Raw genomic sequence first — 16,350 nt, forward strand, 5'->3', positions numbered from 1 at the left:
CTTTACAATACTGTTCAAATAATGTTCTGGAGGGTTTGGTGCCACGGTGTGTTCCAACACTACTTTTATGCAGACAGAGGGGTTGAAAGTAACCAAGAAAAGTTGAGATACCTGGAAGATTTGGTTGTATCAACTTCTAATGCTTCATCAACCTCCATTGCTGCAGAACAGCTTTAAGTTGTTCATCCATTTCTTGTTCCTTGAAAAAGGCCTTTTTTTTTATCATTCTGAAATGTACATTATTTTTTTCAGTTGTGAGTAACCTTCCCTTTTTCTGTTCTCTGACAGTTCGCTTACCTTTGTACCATTTCAAGCTATTCATTGGATTAAAACTTCTTGAATTTCAATAGTCATTCAGTTTTTCACTCGCTAAGCACTAAGCTTAAGATTTATCAGTATAAATGTCCTATCATTGGCTTTTCTGTTTTTATGAGGGACATTATAGCAGCTTGTATTTTTATTACAATCAGTGATAGTTTGCTTGTAGCCAAAAATGTGTGCACACCCCTTCACTCACTCAGCAGCTGCAACAGCATCATAGCAGCAAATCTGGACTTTGAAAAATGTCGTACAAAAATTACTTACACTTTTTCCTGACGGCATCCATCCTTTATTCTGTCAAACCTGCTCTGCACGTGTTCAAGTCATTACCGTCTCGGTTTGAAAAGATGCTCCTGCTGTAAGCATTATGCGAGTGCCTCTGCTGCAGGGGGGAAATCTGGCCCGACGCCTCATCTATAACTCAACCTGTTCAGTAGGCTGACAGCGCCAGCCGTCATTAGCCTAATCACATTCAAATTATTCACCAGGAGACACTAATTTATCAGACAGAGTTGGGGGAACCGAGAGGAGAGGCAGCAGAGAGGAGGCCTTCGAAAAGCGGAGATGATGCACATATCCGCTGAAAAATCAAGCAGATCGGGCACAAAAATGCTGTGAGCTGATACCTCACTTAGAGAAGCTCTGGCATGAGAGAATTGTGGGTCTGGAGAGTTGAGAATTGGTGTATCGCTCGGAGGGGGGAGTTGTGACTGAAACAGTTTGTCTTGCATCCAGTTGCCCAAAGCATCCTCGATGTCGGTGCCCAAGTTCCTGTTTGTATATTCCTGCGTTTTCACACATATATCCTCCAAGCGTGCACGCCCAGGTGGGTATTTGGTGCCCGAGTCCTTTTGTGGAATGCATCACTATCTGCCGCCAGAGGTTCGTGCATGTTAGTTTGCATGAGTTTCTGTTTATTTGTGTGTGCGTTGATGAGCAGGCTCTGGGGTCCGTTATGACGGTGACAGCCCCCCCAGCAGGGAAGCAGGCAGCCAGATAACTTCTGAAAGCATTTTAAAGCCAAACTGAATCCACAACTTATGAATTATTAAACTTATTACACCTCTGTGAAGATCGCTAAACTCTGCAATGCAACAACAATGGCCTCCTTTCCGCTGTCACTGCTGGGAAGAGAACTGATTTCTAAGCATCACCGGTGGGAGAGCTGCTGCATATTTCAAAGTTGTCGGAGGGCAGGAAAATGTGTCATGTATGGAAATTGTTAGATGGGAAACGCTTTTTTTTAATCATGAGTTGTTTGAAAGTGGTAAACCACCCACCCTATGGAAGGAAATTGCACTGTTTTATGTTATAACATCAAAAATATTCACTATATGAACGCTGGATTTGTGCAGTTTGCCAAACCTGTGTCAATCATGGAATGCTTTAATGAAATGCTTGATTCTGTTGTATTTGTCAGGTGCAGGTTTTATTTAGCAAGTGGAAAAAGTTGACTAGCACTCAAAAAATGTTGACATGAAACACAATCCAAACAATTTAATTTTCAAATACTACAAAAGCATTTAGAGAGTGCAGTACTCCGCCAAGGCTGTTCATTCCCCCATATGGCATTGTCTGAAATGCAACACTTTTTTTTTTTAGAAACGTTGCATTTGTTTGTTTATGAGTTACTGATGATCAGAAATCACAGCACCATAAAATGTGGTCATTTAATATAGATGTACCCACAAACAAAATGACCTTGCACTGAGCACAAGCGTGTGTTATGCATGTGTACGTTATGTACGGATACCGAATCTCGTCACATCATTATGTAGCGGGTGACAGGAATTGATAGGAGTCAGAAACACCCCCTTAGTTTAATCAATTATTCCTCGCATCATTTCCGATGGATATGTCCCGATAAGTCCGCAGCAGTTGATTTGAAGTAGGATCAGCTGTTCATTTGTTGTCATGGTTACAGTGCCGCTGTGCCGCTATCTTGCAATGATATGTATATATATTTAGTAAAGCCACATCACTGCAAAAAAAATGTAATCACTTAGTTCTTGCGTTATTTCTGACAGTCCCTGAAAATTTCATCCAAATCCGTTTGTCCATTTTCGAGTAATGTTGTGAACAGACAGACAGAGAGACAGACAGAAAAACAAACGGATGGTCGCATAACTCTGCTGCATTCCTTGGTGGAGTAATAACAAGTGAGTAGTTCACCTCACCAGTTTCACATCACATCCCACCTCTCTTAGCTTCTTTCCACTGGCTCCCCGTTCATTTTAGAATTGATTTTCATATTTTGCTGATGACTTTTAAATCCCGCCAAGGTCTCGGCCCAAGCTACATTTGTGATCTGTTGACCCCTTATCAACCTGCTGGCAGCCTTAGATCTTCAGGTGGATCCATTCTGATGGTTCCAAAGTCGAAGCTTAAGTCTGAAGGTGAGCGTTCTCCATGCAGCCCCTCGACTTTGGAACGACATGCCTGAGGAGATGAGGCTCACAGAGTCAGTAACTTCTTGTAAATCCCTTCTCAAAACCCACTTTTATAGACTTGCTTTTAGGTTTTACTTTTAGCTTTAATCATTTTTAGTGTTCTATTTTGTATTACGTCTTTTTATTTCATATGTTCTCAGTTGTTTTATTTTAAGTTTTAGCTGCCTAGTTCTTGGGTGTGATGTCTCCATTTTTTATGAATTTTTTGTCATTTTTTTCTTCTTTAATTTTTAAAAGATTTTAATTTCTAACTTCAATCGTATTCTTTATGGATGGGTGAATAGTTAAGCATGGTGACAGTAGAAAGCAGAACATCCCACATGCAGGAGTTTCACCAACTGTTGCAGTTTCTTTTCTACACTGGAACTGATGCTTGAAGGCAGCCTCGTGGAACGGAGTGTAAATGTAATTTAGGAGAATTAAAAGCACAACTCGAAGAGAAAAGGATGTCGTTGGACATTCTGCACAAATCCTTTCCAACTGCTTCACCACATTAACGATAGTAAGCCGGTTTAAAACGCTGCTCCAGGTGCTGGAAAGCATTAAAAATACATATTTACTCTGCAAAAACATTTAAGCCGTGGTGTAATTGTTCCCAATTTTATTGCAACTTAATGACACTTCTGGAGACGGATGTGAAAGTAGCTGAAAAGTGGTCTTATGAATTGTTAAAGTTCTCCCGCCCCTGTGACGGAGCAGAGGTTGTAAAGTAGGACACTTCCTCTTCTCCCCTCAGAGCCACAACAACAACAACAGCCTCAGCTCCACTGTCACAGCTGCTGTCACACTGAGTTACAGAGTGTGGGATGGCAAAATACTTAATATCCTTCATATATCATAGATGAAGCCTTTAAATAAGTGCATTCATCTCAATGAGCTCGACAATAAACTGCCTTAAAGGAAGGAAATATGACCTCCGAGAGACTTTCCTTCATGGAGGGAAAACAGAAGCTCCAAACTAGTTTTATGAACTACAAACACCTTTCACCAGCTGTGGAAAAGAAAACTGTAGTTTAGAGAATACTGGACACTGGATGCCAACATCACCTAGTGCAGAAAGAGAATAACACAACAAACTGTTTCACAACATTGCTTTTTGAAAATGGAATGTCATTGTGTCACAGCTAACTTCAAATGGTCATTAAATTCAGCTTAAATTCTAATAATTAGAATTGCATTAACTGTCTAAACCAGGCGTAAACTAACCGTGACGTCACCCGTTGGTTTCAACGGCGAGAAAATGAAGCACGGATTTTGCTACTTCCTGGTCGCCATTTTGGATTTTTTGGAGCCAGTGACGTAAAAAGCGTCACCAAACAGACTGGACCGGAGAGCAACTAGGGGCAGGATTGGCTGAGGACTCTCTTATCCCACCCACGTTTTACCGCAGAGGCTTCTGTTGCTGTCTATCAAGTATAGCCACGCCCCCTGGCTCCGCCAACTTTAACGATTTATTTAAAATTCAGTATTGATTTATTTTAAGATCGGCCACCTGATCTCTCATTTTGACCATGAAAACTAACAGGAAAAAAATCCTGAGCTGTAGAAAATCAGTCTATCAAATTTTATTTTTTCCAAAAATGAATTGGGGTCTATGGAGCAAAAGCTTTTTGGAGCCAACCCTAGCGGACGGCGGGATATTGCAAGTTTTTGACACTTCCGGATTGGCTTCAATTCTGGAGCCAGATGCTACGTCCACTATATATACAGTCTATGGTCTAAACCCTACCAGTGGGTTTCAAAGGCATGTCATCTTTAACTGTTAGATGCATGAGTGGGTCAAAAATGACCCGGTGAGGTCGTTTTTTTGCAATATCTTTGTTATGAAAGTGTTTTTTATCATTTCATTTTCCAAACTATTCCTCAAAAAACATATTTTTTATATCATTCCATTCACATTTTGAAGTTACCTTTTAAACTTTTAAAGAAATTAAATATTTATATCACTACCCCAAGCTCTATCTTGCTGATATCACACAGGAGATGGTAAGTGCACAAACTTGGAGGAAAGGTGGGCAAATGTCTACAAAATGGATGTTGGCATGCTTCTATTGCTGTTCTGTATAAGATTCTTCTTTTTCAGTTCTCAAAAATGCTCAAAATCTATTAGAAATTAAAAAATAAACATATTTCAAACATGAAATCATTCTTGTGTGGACAAAAATATAATACAAGCAATAATGCAAAATATGATTTTTAACCAAAATGACAAAAAATGGTATAAAAACACACTGATTTTTATACAGGTCATTTTTGAAACACTGATGGAAGAGTGTAGGGTCCAATAATTTGTGCATCAAAGTGTTAAAAAAAACAAATAAATCCACCATTTATGATCCACACGCTGTAAAAACAGTGAAGAATATTTAGATTATCAGCTTTCTGATGGTATTTAAACCACTTCTGCTGGGAAAATGTACTAAATCAAACCTTAACATAGCCAAAAATAAACGATTTGAAATAACAAAGTTCTTTAAAAAAATAAAACTTTTTTTTTTTTTTTTTTGTCAGCTCACATTACAACCAAGAAGTATTGACCAACAGTCACGTAACACAAATGTCATAGTTATTCAGTCTGGGTTGACCTGCAGGCTGTGTTTATACAAAGCAAACAGGAGACACCTCTTCTTTGCGGTATTTGTCACACCTATGAGCACTTACAAAAAGTGTTGTACATGATAATTCAAGAAATAATCAACTTTCGTGTGATTTATTCCATTATAACTTTGTTATATTGCATAGACACCAGTTTTATGAGTTCTCTCTCCTTGTCGTCATGGTTCTTCTGTTTCCATAGATGTGAAGGCCATTATATTGCAGTGAAAAATGAACCCACAATGAGAAAAATGAGAATAAAACATTCAGAAACCTCTTAGGGTTGAGAGGGTTTTTATATGCTACAGGCTACAAATCACTATAAATACAACACTGTCTTCTATCAGCTACTTTCTTGTTCTTACTCTAGTGTTCATCTGTTTTGAGCACTGCATCCCACAATACTGTGTTTTATTTGTGGTGTTGTTTTTTTCCTTTTGGATCTTCCTCCATCCCTTTCTGAAATATTCAGCCCTGGAAGATTCATGCTGTGCAGAACCAGCCCCGCAGATATACATGTGAAAAAAAGAAAAGAAACAATCGCTCTTGCACATTGTTAGCGGGTGGCTCACGTGTCAAAATACCAAAAGCTGTTAATCTCCTTTGCCTGTAGAAATTGCACATTGACACCACCTCCTTCAGGCGAGGAATCTCTGCTGTCCCTGCCAGCAGGAAGGAGCTGTTGGACTGCAGCTAGACGTTCACAGCTTTAGAGCTGAAACCGCAGCTCTGCAATTGGATTATGTTTTCTAAGGCTGGTTTCAGATCAGTCACATTAATGATGAAACTTCCTCTATCACTGACAGAAACATGCCAAAGAAGGAAAAGAGATACCAGTAAGAATCTGCACAGGTGGACATTTATTTTATCCTCCTGTTGTTTGTTTCGCAGGAACAGCAATAACGTTACTGGGTTAATTATCTAAGAGTATCAGAAACCAAAAAATCCCAATAAACATTGTTTATATCTCATTGTTAACTCCATTACTAATCATTTCAATCAATAATTACTGCAGTGGTGTTCTTTACCTCAACACAGATCAGGGTTTAGTGGAGATAATTCCCTCATTTTTCCAGAAAAAAATGCATGTTAAAACTTTTTTAAAATGTACACTGGAAAGGCTTACATGTAAAATAGAATAGTTTTACATCACATTGATTTTTTTAACGTTTTTTTTTATATACATTTTGTTTATTTTTATGGACTGTTGTTGATAAATTAACACAAGACATGTCTTCTGTTCAGGGTCACATTGACCCACTGACTTAAAATAAAGACAAATGAGGATTTGTGTTGAAAGTAAACTTTAAGTACCATTTTTGAACCAGAAATATGTGAGATTACCATTTCTATTTTGTACAGTGGGTACAGAAAGTATTCAGACCCCTTGAAATTTTTCACTCTCTGTGTCATTGCAGCCATTTCAGATTTTCTTTTTTAATAAATTTGCAAAAATTTCTGCATTTCTGTTTTTTTCTGTCAAGATGGGGGGTGCTGAGTGTACATTAATGAGAAATAAAATTAACATTTTTGATTTTGGCAAATGGCTGCAATGACACAGAGTGAAAAATTTCAAGGGGTCTGAATACTTTCTGTACCCACTGTATGTTTTATTAAGCCAAGCAGAAGAGGCTTCATACTGAAAAAATACTTTTGAATTTTTTTTTAGATTTCTTTTACTGAAATGGGTCAGTTTGACCCGCAACATAACAGGAGGGTTAACTATGTCTTTATAAAACCTGGAATCAACATGTAAAATATATTTCTAAGTGCACATAGGTGTTTACCAATACTCGAAAAAACTGGTAGCTTTATATATTATCGATACTTACATTTTTAATTTGTGTCCATACTTGACTTCTATTGCATAAACAGCCTGCAGTTCAGCTGAAATGTGTCGTTATTTTTTTTTTCAGCAGAAAATGACTGTAGCATCATTGGATATTAAATGTAGGTTATAATGCTTTTTTTTTTTTTTTTTTTACAATTCATATAATGATAATTTAAGGTAAGATGAGCCTTTTTCAACCTCATTTGCAGTGCTACAGCAGCAAAGATAGGGCACTCATTTAAGGCATAAAATATGAAAATAAAAATAAACCAAAATACACACAAGTACTAGTTATAGAAATAACAGTTATCCACATATCAGTGGTACTGCACTGTCACGCCCTCCTGCTTCAGCGAGCCGACTAATCAGCTGAATTACGAGCGGTTCCCCAATTTTTTTTTCACCCTGTGACCTGCCTCCGTCCTTCCCCTAACAGTCTTTGATTGATTGATTGATTGATTGATTGATTGCTGAATTAATTTGCTCATTGATTGGTTAGATTAGATGGGGCCTCGACTCCAGCCTTCGCATTCAATTCAGCACTTTAAAAAGCTTCAGATAACAGTGGCGAGCTGAGCAGACGTGAAATAATACCTTATCAAATATTTAAAGCCCCGCACATCTCTGCCAGAAAGTCTTTGCCAGAGCCTATAAAACAGGACATCTGTTCCCCCAAATGTGACATTTAACAGCGATGGCCTCCGTTTCAGTGTCCAAACAGGCAGGAGACTCCGCCGATCAGCTCGTCCCCAAAATTCCCTCAGCGGGTATTTAGCAGTGAATGAACCCAATGAAAGGTAGTTAAAGTGCTTCGCTGTGTAGGTACTTGGAAAATCTCCCTTATGTGTAATCTTCTTACAGGGGTGTACATACAAAATGGATGGCATTGCTAAGTAGATTATGCATGATGGATGTTTTTCAACCATTTATGTACAATTTTTTTGTACAATTCTTACCAATTTTACACTTGTCAGGGAGGAAACTCCCTTTGAAAAATGAATTCAAAGAACAGTTTACAGCCCTTTCAAGGTAGGAAGACCCGCTGCGTCTGCATCTGACAGGACACTTTGGGAAATCTGTGATTCTTAAGTGAAAAACTAATTAGTTGGAGAGACAGATGTGCAATTTCAGAATAATTTTTGTATTTTCTGACATGGATCTGCAATGTTAAGTCTCAGTTGTACTTTGCTAGTATCACATCTGCTCAGACTCCAGTGTTCAGTCTTAATTTCTGCACTTTTGTTTTTATTTAGTTTTAGTCATTGTTCAATTATGAACTGAAATTTTAAACTTGTGGAAAACTCTGATCTGCCAGTGACACTATATAATAAGTAGAAATCTTTGTTTGTTGCCCTGGAAAGGTCAATAGTGGATATTTGGAACATCCATCCATTCTCTATACACCGCTTTATCCTCACTAGGGTGGAGCCTATCCCAGCTGACTCGGGCGAAGGCAGGAGACACCCTGGACAGGTCGCCAGTCTGTCACAGGGATATATAAACAGACAAACGATCACACTCACATTCACACCTACGAACAATTTAGAATAATCAACTAACCTCAGCATATTTTTGGACTGTGGGAGGAAGCCGGAGTGCTCCGGGAAAACCCATGCATGCACAGGGAGAACATGCAAACTCCATGCAGAAAGATCCCAGGCCCAGGCCGGGATTCGAACCGGGATCTTCTTGCTGCAAGGCAAAAGTGCTAACCAGTACACCACTGTGCAGCCCCTATTTGGAACCAATATACATTAAATGTAATGTTTTGTCAGCATGTAATAGCAGAGAAACTGTCGTTCATAACTGGGCTTCTTCATTAATACAGGTGACTGTAACAGAATTTGTAAAATAGAAATTAACTGAGATTTGTCTCCTGCAGTTATGTCTGCTGTTCTTCTCTATTTTCACTGTTCTATCACTTTTATTACTTACTAAAGTCCACATTTTAAAGCTTTATTAATTATTGTTTGCCAGACTTTGTTTCGGGTTCATCTATGACTTCCTTCTAATTTAGCCGCTAGCGTAGCCTTAGCCTCAGTGAGAGATGCTAATTTAGCTTGTGTTTCTTGTTAAGTTTTTGCAGCTTCAGAAGTACTTCTGAGACTACCTCATAACTAAGTTTCTTCATCAATAAGCGTAAGTTTAACTGAATATGTAAAATGGAGAGAGTGATTAAATTAAGATGTTTTCCTCTGTTTGTGTGGGATCGACTGGGATCAGTCAGTTTGTCTCTTGCAGTTCTTCTCTATTCTCTTAATATTTCACAGTTCATCACTTTTATTACCGACTAAGATCCAGACTTTAAAGCATTATTAGTTGTTGTTTTCCAGTCTCTGTTTTTTAGTTAATCTGGGGCTGCCTTCTTACTTAGCTGCTAGCCGTTAGCGTAGCCTTTGCCACTGTGAAAGAAGCTAATTCCTGGTTTGTGGCTTGTGTTTGTTGCTCAGGTTTTGCAGCTTGAGAGACATTTCTGAGACAACAGAGTGACACAGACAGATAGAAGGCTGCTTCAGACTGAAGTAGTCAATTTAAGTTAGCAGTAGTTGGAATGATTGGGAAAATGCCAAATGTCGGCAATGAAAATCGACCAGGCCGATAATCGGTCCCTGATAAGCCAGGGCATTACAGCCATTAGAATTCATCCTTCTTGGATTATATTTCAACTCATGTACCAAAAAATTGAGCTGATTGAACGCTGTAGCGCAAACTTAGAATATCACAAGAAAGTTCCAATAAAATGTCACAATAGCCTACCACAGAAACCTCCACATCCTCACTTCCTGCAACACCTTTTCACTCTTGAACTGGAAGCTAATTAATTAGGAGCCTACAGAGCACATAATGAATACAGCATCCACGTCATTACACAACAAAACATGCTGAATCTACCACAAGGACTTCTCTGATATATTAATTTATGTCAGAGTACATGAGGAATGAAAAGCTTCTCTTGATGAAAACAGCCCTAGCTTCATAACATCCTAATTAAAAGTTACTAACCGCTGGGCTTCAGCTTTTAATTCAATACAGCCAAACCGGAATCCAGTCCAGAAACCTAATAACATTTATTATATTCCTCTTCGCTAACATACTGGGGGAATATGGAGAATTACTTCTTGTTTTTCCTGAGATGAAGGTATGAGATGTGATTCTTGTGTTGAGGGGTGTTCAGAAATGAACAGCTATTGGTGAAAAATCTACATTCATGCAGCAGCAGAGTGAATTATTCCTGCAAGTGCGTTTCCAGGTTTTGGTGTGAGGAGCGCTTTTTAGTTATTTTAATGATCCAGCTTCATGCTCAGACGAACGCTATTAATCTGCGAGTGATATTTGCGCTTACTTTTTTATGCTTTTCTATGCTGTTATTTGTTTTTAAGATTATCTGTTCATCTGGGCATCTGAAAGCTCAGCTCTCAACATCAAGTGTTAACGTTTCATTCTCAAAAAGCTCCTTGTCAGACTATAATACTTTCAGCGTTACTATGCTTAAAAACCAACACTGATGATTTGTTCTACGTCTCTTTTCTCTCCAGATGATGGACCCTATGGAAAAACTAAGGACATCTCTGGACCAGAACACACCATGGCCTCGAGAAGACACAGTATACCAGGTATGGAGCTCCTCTGTCTGGGTAAAATTGCTGCAGTACAAGTAAAAGTATAATGTGAATACTTTCTTTCAGTATGTGAAATAGCAAAAGAAAAAGCGCCCATTCTACGCTAAAATGGCTCATGTTACTGATATTTTATTAGACTGTTGCTTGAAATTGAACAAGTATGAAGAACTGTTAGTAGGTTTAGTCCAGATGTTCCCAACCTCAGGCTCAGACTTCTTCCAAAGGATCACTGGATAAATCTCAATTTTCAAAATTAGAAAAGAAAGAAGGACAAACTAAGCATTGGTGCATGAAATGTGTTGTTTGTTTTTTTTTGACTTTTCTCAAATGTCCATTTAAATATTTATGTTGTGTCTAGTGCGAGACTGCTTACAACTACACAGTTTTAGTGTAAATAATCACAACAACAAAAACCGCAAATGTAAAGTGACCTTCTGAATTCCAAGCCAATTCTGGGAATTTGTACTCAGTGTAGGCTCATTTTTCACTGTGATATAAAATCCCGCACCTCTGTGAATACAGCACAACCACATCTAGAACGAGAGAGAACTTCCTCAATGCAGTTTACACAGTTATAATGTCATAGATAAAATTTTAAAAAAAAGTTTAAGTGATGTTGGTTGTAGCTGAGTCACAAATGGCTTCATGGTTGTAACAAGGAGCATGAATTTATATTTTTTATGGACTTTGTTTGGTACACACAATTTATTTTGGGTATTTTTTTAAAGAGACACATAGAATGAAGGGATCTTAGTGAAATATCAACATTTAAAGCTTAGATTTGGTCAAGTTTCAGATATTTAGTCAAAGTTGAAATTCTGACAATTCTTTCAGTTTTTATAGCTCCTAGCTCTTATAAATAATGTTATTTATTATGATTTTTTAAAGAGTAGATGCCTTTCAAACCTGGATTTTCAGAGGGTTAATGTGTGAACAAAAAAATTGTTATCTCTAAAGTTAACTTCGAAAGCCCTCCAACATATTTAGTAGCCTCAGTACAATAAAGTCTCAGAATTTTTGCCAATGGATGCTGGTTGTAGCTAAGTCATGACTAGCTTCAGGATTGCAAGATATTTTGTGGAACTTGTTTGGTACAAATCCTTTATTCAGGATATTTTTTTTAAAGAGATATGTACAGCAAAGTGATCTTAGTGAAATTTAAAGGTTAGGATTGGTAAAGTTTTCTGACAAGTCAGATGCGCTACCAGCTAAGTTTGGGTCACTTAGAAATGTTCTTATTTTTGAAAAGACAACAGCTATTTTCAATGAAGATAACATTAAATTAATCAGAAATTCAATCTAGACATTGTTAATGTGGTAAATGATTATTCTAGCTGGAAACAGCTGATTTCTAATGGAATATCTCCATAGGGGTACAGAGGAACATTTCCAGCAACCATCACTCCTGTGTTCTAATGCTACATTGTGTTAGCTAATGGTGTTGAAAAGCTAATTGATGATTAGAAAACCATTGTGCAGTTATGGTAGTACATGAATAAAAGTGTGAGTTTTCATGGAGAACATGAATTTGTCTGAGTGACCCCAAACTTTTGAACGGTAGTGTATGTAGTCAGAAAGTTGAAAATGCAACCATTTGTTCTGTTTTCATCACTTCTGGCTCTGACGAACTGTATTATGTCTTTCTTTCTTTCTTTCTTTCACTTTTTTCACTGGTTTTTGGGGTTCACAGGGTTAATACATGTTTCTAGGGCCCGGTGAAAAGATCTTAATGTTTAATGTTTACTTCTAAAATTCTCCAACAAATTCAGTCGAGTAAGTACAATAAAGTGGAGCGCAAATACAAATATAAGTTCTACAGAATTATACTTAATAACAATACTTAAATTGATTTCAGTTACTTTCCACCTCTGCTGTAAACTGTGTCAACCAGAATCTGCGTCATCACACGTAAGCGTCATAATGATCTTTTGTCCCAGACAAACACCTAAAGCCCAATTTGGCAATGACAGCAGCAATTTGCTTAATTAGTTTGACACATTTCAAAAAATAGCTTTCAACATCCAGTCAGGCTAATTGTTCCTATAGATACACTGTGATGTATTTTCTGTATGAGCAATGGAGTAACCTGGCGACTGCAGGGAGCTCAGGATTCTCTGTTTTTGGTCCCAGTATATCTGCACAAACTGCTCCACGAAACCTTTTTTGTTCTGTTGTTGCAATAATATACATGCATCAACACATTCACAATGTTGTTTCTGGTATTTTTTATAAAGAAATCTAAGATAGATCTGTCTTTACTTGTGACCTGATAGTTCTAGTAGGAAGTAATCACAAGTCCATTTTTCAGTAGATTCACCATCACTCCATCAACTATGCCTTCATCGCAACTGAAGTCTATCAGCTAACAGATAACAAATATGGCATCCATATTGACATTTATGTTGTCTGATATGAAAACATCGTACAGAAAACAATACGTGGGGTAGTTCATCTAGTAGAGAAGCAGCTGTTTATTTGCAATTCCCCTAGCACCGTCTGCAGCACATGTAGCAGAGTAAACATCTCAGTTAACAGGTGGTGGTACAGAGTCAGGCAGTGTCTTCATGTAAGCTGCCAGTTAGTTTGTAAAAATACACTCAACGAAAATATAAACACAGCACTTTTGTTTTTGCTCCCATTTTTTATGAGATGAACTCAAAGATCTAAAACGTTTTCCACATCCACAATATCACCATTTCTCTCAAATATTGTTCACAAATCTGTCTAAATCTGTGATAGTGAGCACTTCTCCTTTGCTGAGATAATCCATCCCATCTCACAGGTGTGCCATATCAAGATGCTGATTAGACACCATGATTAGTGCACAGGTGTGCCTTAGACTGCCCACAATAAAAGGTCTTTCTTTCTTTCTTTCTTTTAGTTTTCCTTTCTTCCTTCCTTCTTTCTTTCCTTCTTTCTCTCTTTCTTTTTTTTCTTTCTTTCTTTCTTTATGAATGTCTGTTGCATATTACATTCTTTTCGCCTCATCTCGTTATCAATCTTTATTCATACTGTAATTATGCATAACTCAGATCCATTCACTTCCGACATCCCTTTCAGTCCTGTTTTCTTTGTTCCTATTAGTTGAGTTTAACTTTGAGTGTAACTTCAAAAGCGTCTGATATTTTGTTTGTCTCAGATAGTATTTCACTCTCTCCATTAGTCCGATGGTCGTTAAATGTGAAGTAACTTTTTCTTCAGTTCTCTTTTACATAACAGAAACATTTCATGAGTTTCTTTCTGTGTAGAATAGAATGAAAGTGTTTCATAACATCATTCCCTGAGCAACAAATTAAAGAGGTAGATAAAACTTTATGAACATATTCAGCTCTGCATCTCTGCAGAGACGGAAAAAAAACAACTCATTTAGTGATGGATTGGGTTCTGAAGATGTTCATGGCATCAGACTACATTTGTAAAAGCTTTGCTTTTATGCAAATGCGAACAGTAGAGGGACTAATGAATGAATGAGTGCCTTTCTGCAGATAGCGTGTGTGTGTGTGTGTGAGCGTGTGTGTGTGTGTGTGTGTGTGTGTGTGTGTGTGTGTGTGTGTGTGTGTGTGTGTGTGTGTGTGTGTGTGTGTGTGTGTGTGTGTGTTATAACACTCACCAGAGATAACTGTGGTGTGAAGCACTTCACTGATCCTGAGTGTCGCCTGAGGGATTTACCTAATCTAGCCATCTATCATGCCCAAGCTACGTGTGTGTGTGTGTAAATAGTAATGGTACAAATACAGTCAAATGTGGAGGCATCTCTCTATCAGCAATGCCCCGGGGTTTTATTTTACTTATTTCTTCAGTGCCCTCGTGCTCATTTTACCTTCCAAGATTCTTTTGGCTGCTTCAAACTAAAATCCTTTAACCTTTCCATGAACCCCAAAATAGATAAATTTTCTTTGCACTGTGCCAGTATTATAGTATTTGCTATATTGCTGTATTTTATTAACTGCCATGAGACTTGCATTTTTCGAAGACGTGTGGTAATAGTATTCACTCCCTGGTGCCTCAGTCTTAACAAATCCACAAGACTTGCCTCAGAGTCTGCACCTCTAAGTCTGCCTCCATCTCTCCAGGAAACCTGCAGAACTGTAGGGGTGAGTTGCTTCCAAGTGAAGGAGTTTAAATATGTTACTGTCTTTTTTTTATATGAGCGGTTGGTGCTGGATGTTACACACAACAGTTGTGGTGAAAAAGGTTCCATTTACCAGTAAATCTACGCTCCAACTAGGGCGGCAACTAACGATGAATCGATGAGTCGTCTGTGCGCTCACTTCTACTTTTGATGATGTGTAGTGCTCAGACAATACATCGATTCATCGTTAGTTGCAGCCCGAATTCCAACCTTCACCTATGGTCGCAAGCTCTGGGTGGTGACTGAAAGAATGAGAGTGGCTGAAATTAGTTTCCTCTGAAGATTAACTAGGCTCAGATAGGGTGAGGAGCCCAGACATCTGGAGTTAACTCGGAGTAAAGTTGCTGCCGTTTTGCATCAAAACGAACCAGTAGATGTGGTTTGGGCATCTGATAAGGATGCCTTCTTGACACCTTTCCTTTGGAAGTTTTTCAGGCGCCTGGGAGGAAACCTCAGGGTTACCAGGAACTCGCTGGAGGGAATAGATATCTTATCTGACTTAAAACATCTTGGGATGCCCCAGAAGGAACTAGAAAGTGATTTTTTGGGAATCAGACATGTGGCAGGCCTTCCTCAGCCTGCTATCACTGTGACCTGACCTCAGATAAGTCGAATTTAACTTGTGGCACATTTTTGGCAGGAGAAAACGAGACACTCCTGGTTTGAAGTCATACAGTCCATGACATTTTCCTGTCCTTTACGTGGTGCACTGTCACTTAAATTTCTCCCCAAAACTCTTGTTTTCCCTCTATTGTTGGTACTTACAGTATAGGAATATGTAACTGTCTTTCTCCAAATGTCAATTAAGATAAGATAAAATAACACAGTATAACAAAAGATCAGCCTGTACTGAGCTCAAAGTGGGAAATTTGCACTTATTAAAACAGTAAAGAGGAAAGTGCAAATGTGTAGAGATCAGTAGAAAATAGACAAGAATACATGAACACTGATTCTTCCATATGTGGAAATTGAGGTATTACACAGATTCCTGTGGATGTGGAAAATAACAATATTGCACATATGTATACTACCATTCAAAAGTGGATCACTTAGACATGTCCTTGTTTTTGAAAGATTTTTTTCAGTGAAGATAACAGAAGAAATACACTCTAGACATTGTTAATGTGGTAAATGACTATTCTAGCTGGAAACGGCTGATTTTTAGTGGAATATATACATAGGAATACAGAGGAACATTTCCAGCAACCATCACTCCTGTGTTCTAATGCTACATTGTGTTAGCTAATGGTGTTGAAAGGCTGATTGATGATTAGAAAACCCTTGTGCAGTTATGTTAGCACATGAGTAAAAGTGTGAGTTTTCATGGAAACTGTGAAATGGTCTGGTTGACCCCAAACTTTTGAACGGTAGTGTAAATAGAAAAAAAATGCTGATATTGCA

The 16,350-nt window shown here is 38.1% G+C and overlaps 1 protein-coding gene across 14 annotated transcripts in view; it reads left to right on the forward strand.

Moving 5' to 3' along the window:
* The window catches only part of grip2b (glutamate receptor interacting protein 2b), a 390,622-nt gene that overhangs the window by 295,385 nt on the left and 78,887 nt on the right, over positions 1 to 16,350 (forward strand). For all 14 annotated transcript variants that reach the window (XM_051948471.1, XM_051948473.1, XM_051948466.1 and 11 more), the window contains exon 2: positions 10,734 to 10,811. In XM_051948471.1, the coding sequence (XP_051804431.1) occupies positions 10,734 to 10,811 (78 nt within the window). The remainder of the gene's footprint in view (positions 1 to 10,733; positions 10,812 to 16,350) is intronic.

This window comes from Acanthochromis polyacanthus, chromosome 5 (assembly GCF_021347895.1).
Source record: "Acanthochromis polyacanthus isolate Apoly-LR-REF ecotype Palm Island chromosome 5, KAUST_Apoly_ChrSc, whole genome shotgun sequence".
Classification (NCBI taxonomy): domain Eukaryota; kingdom Metazoa; phylum Chordata; class Actinopteri; family Pomacentridae; genus Acanthochromis; species Acanthochromis polyacanthus.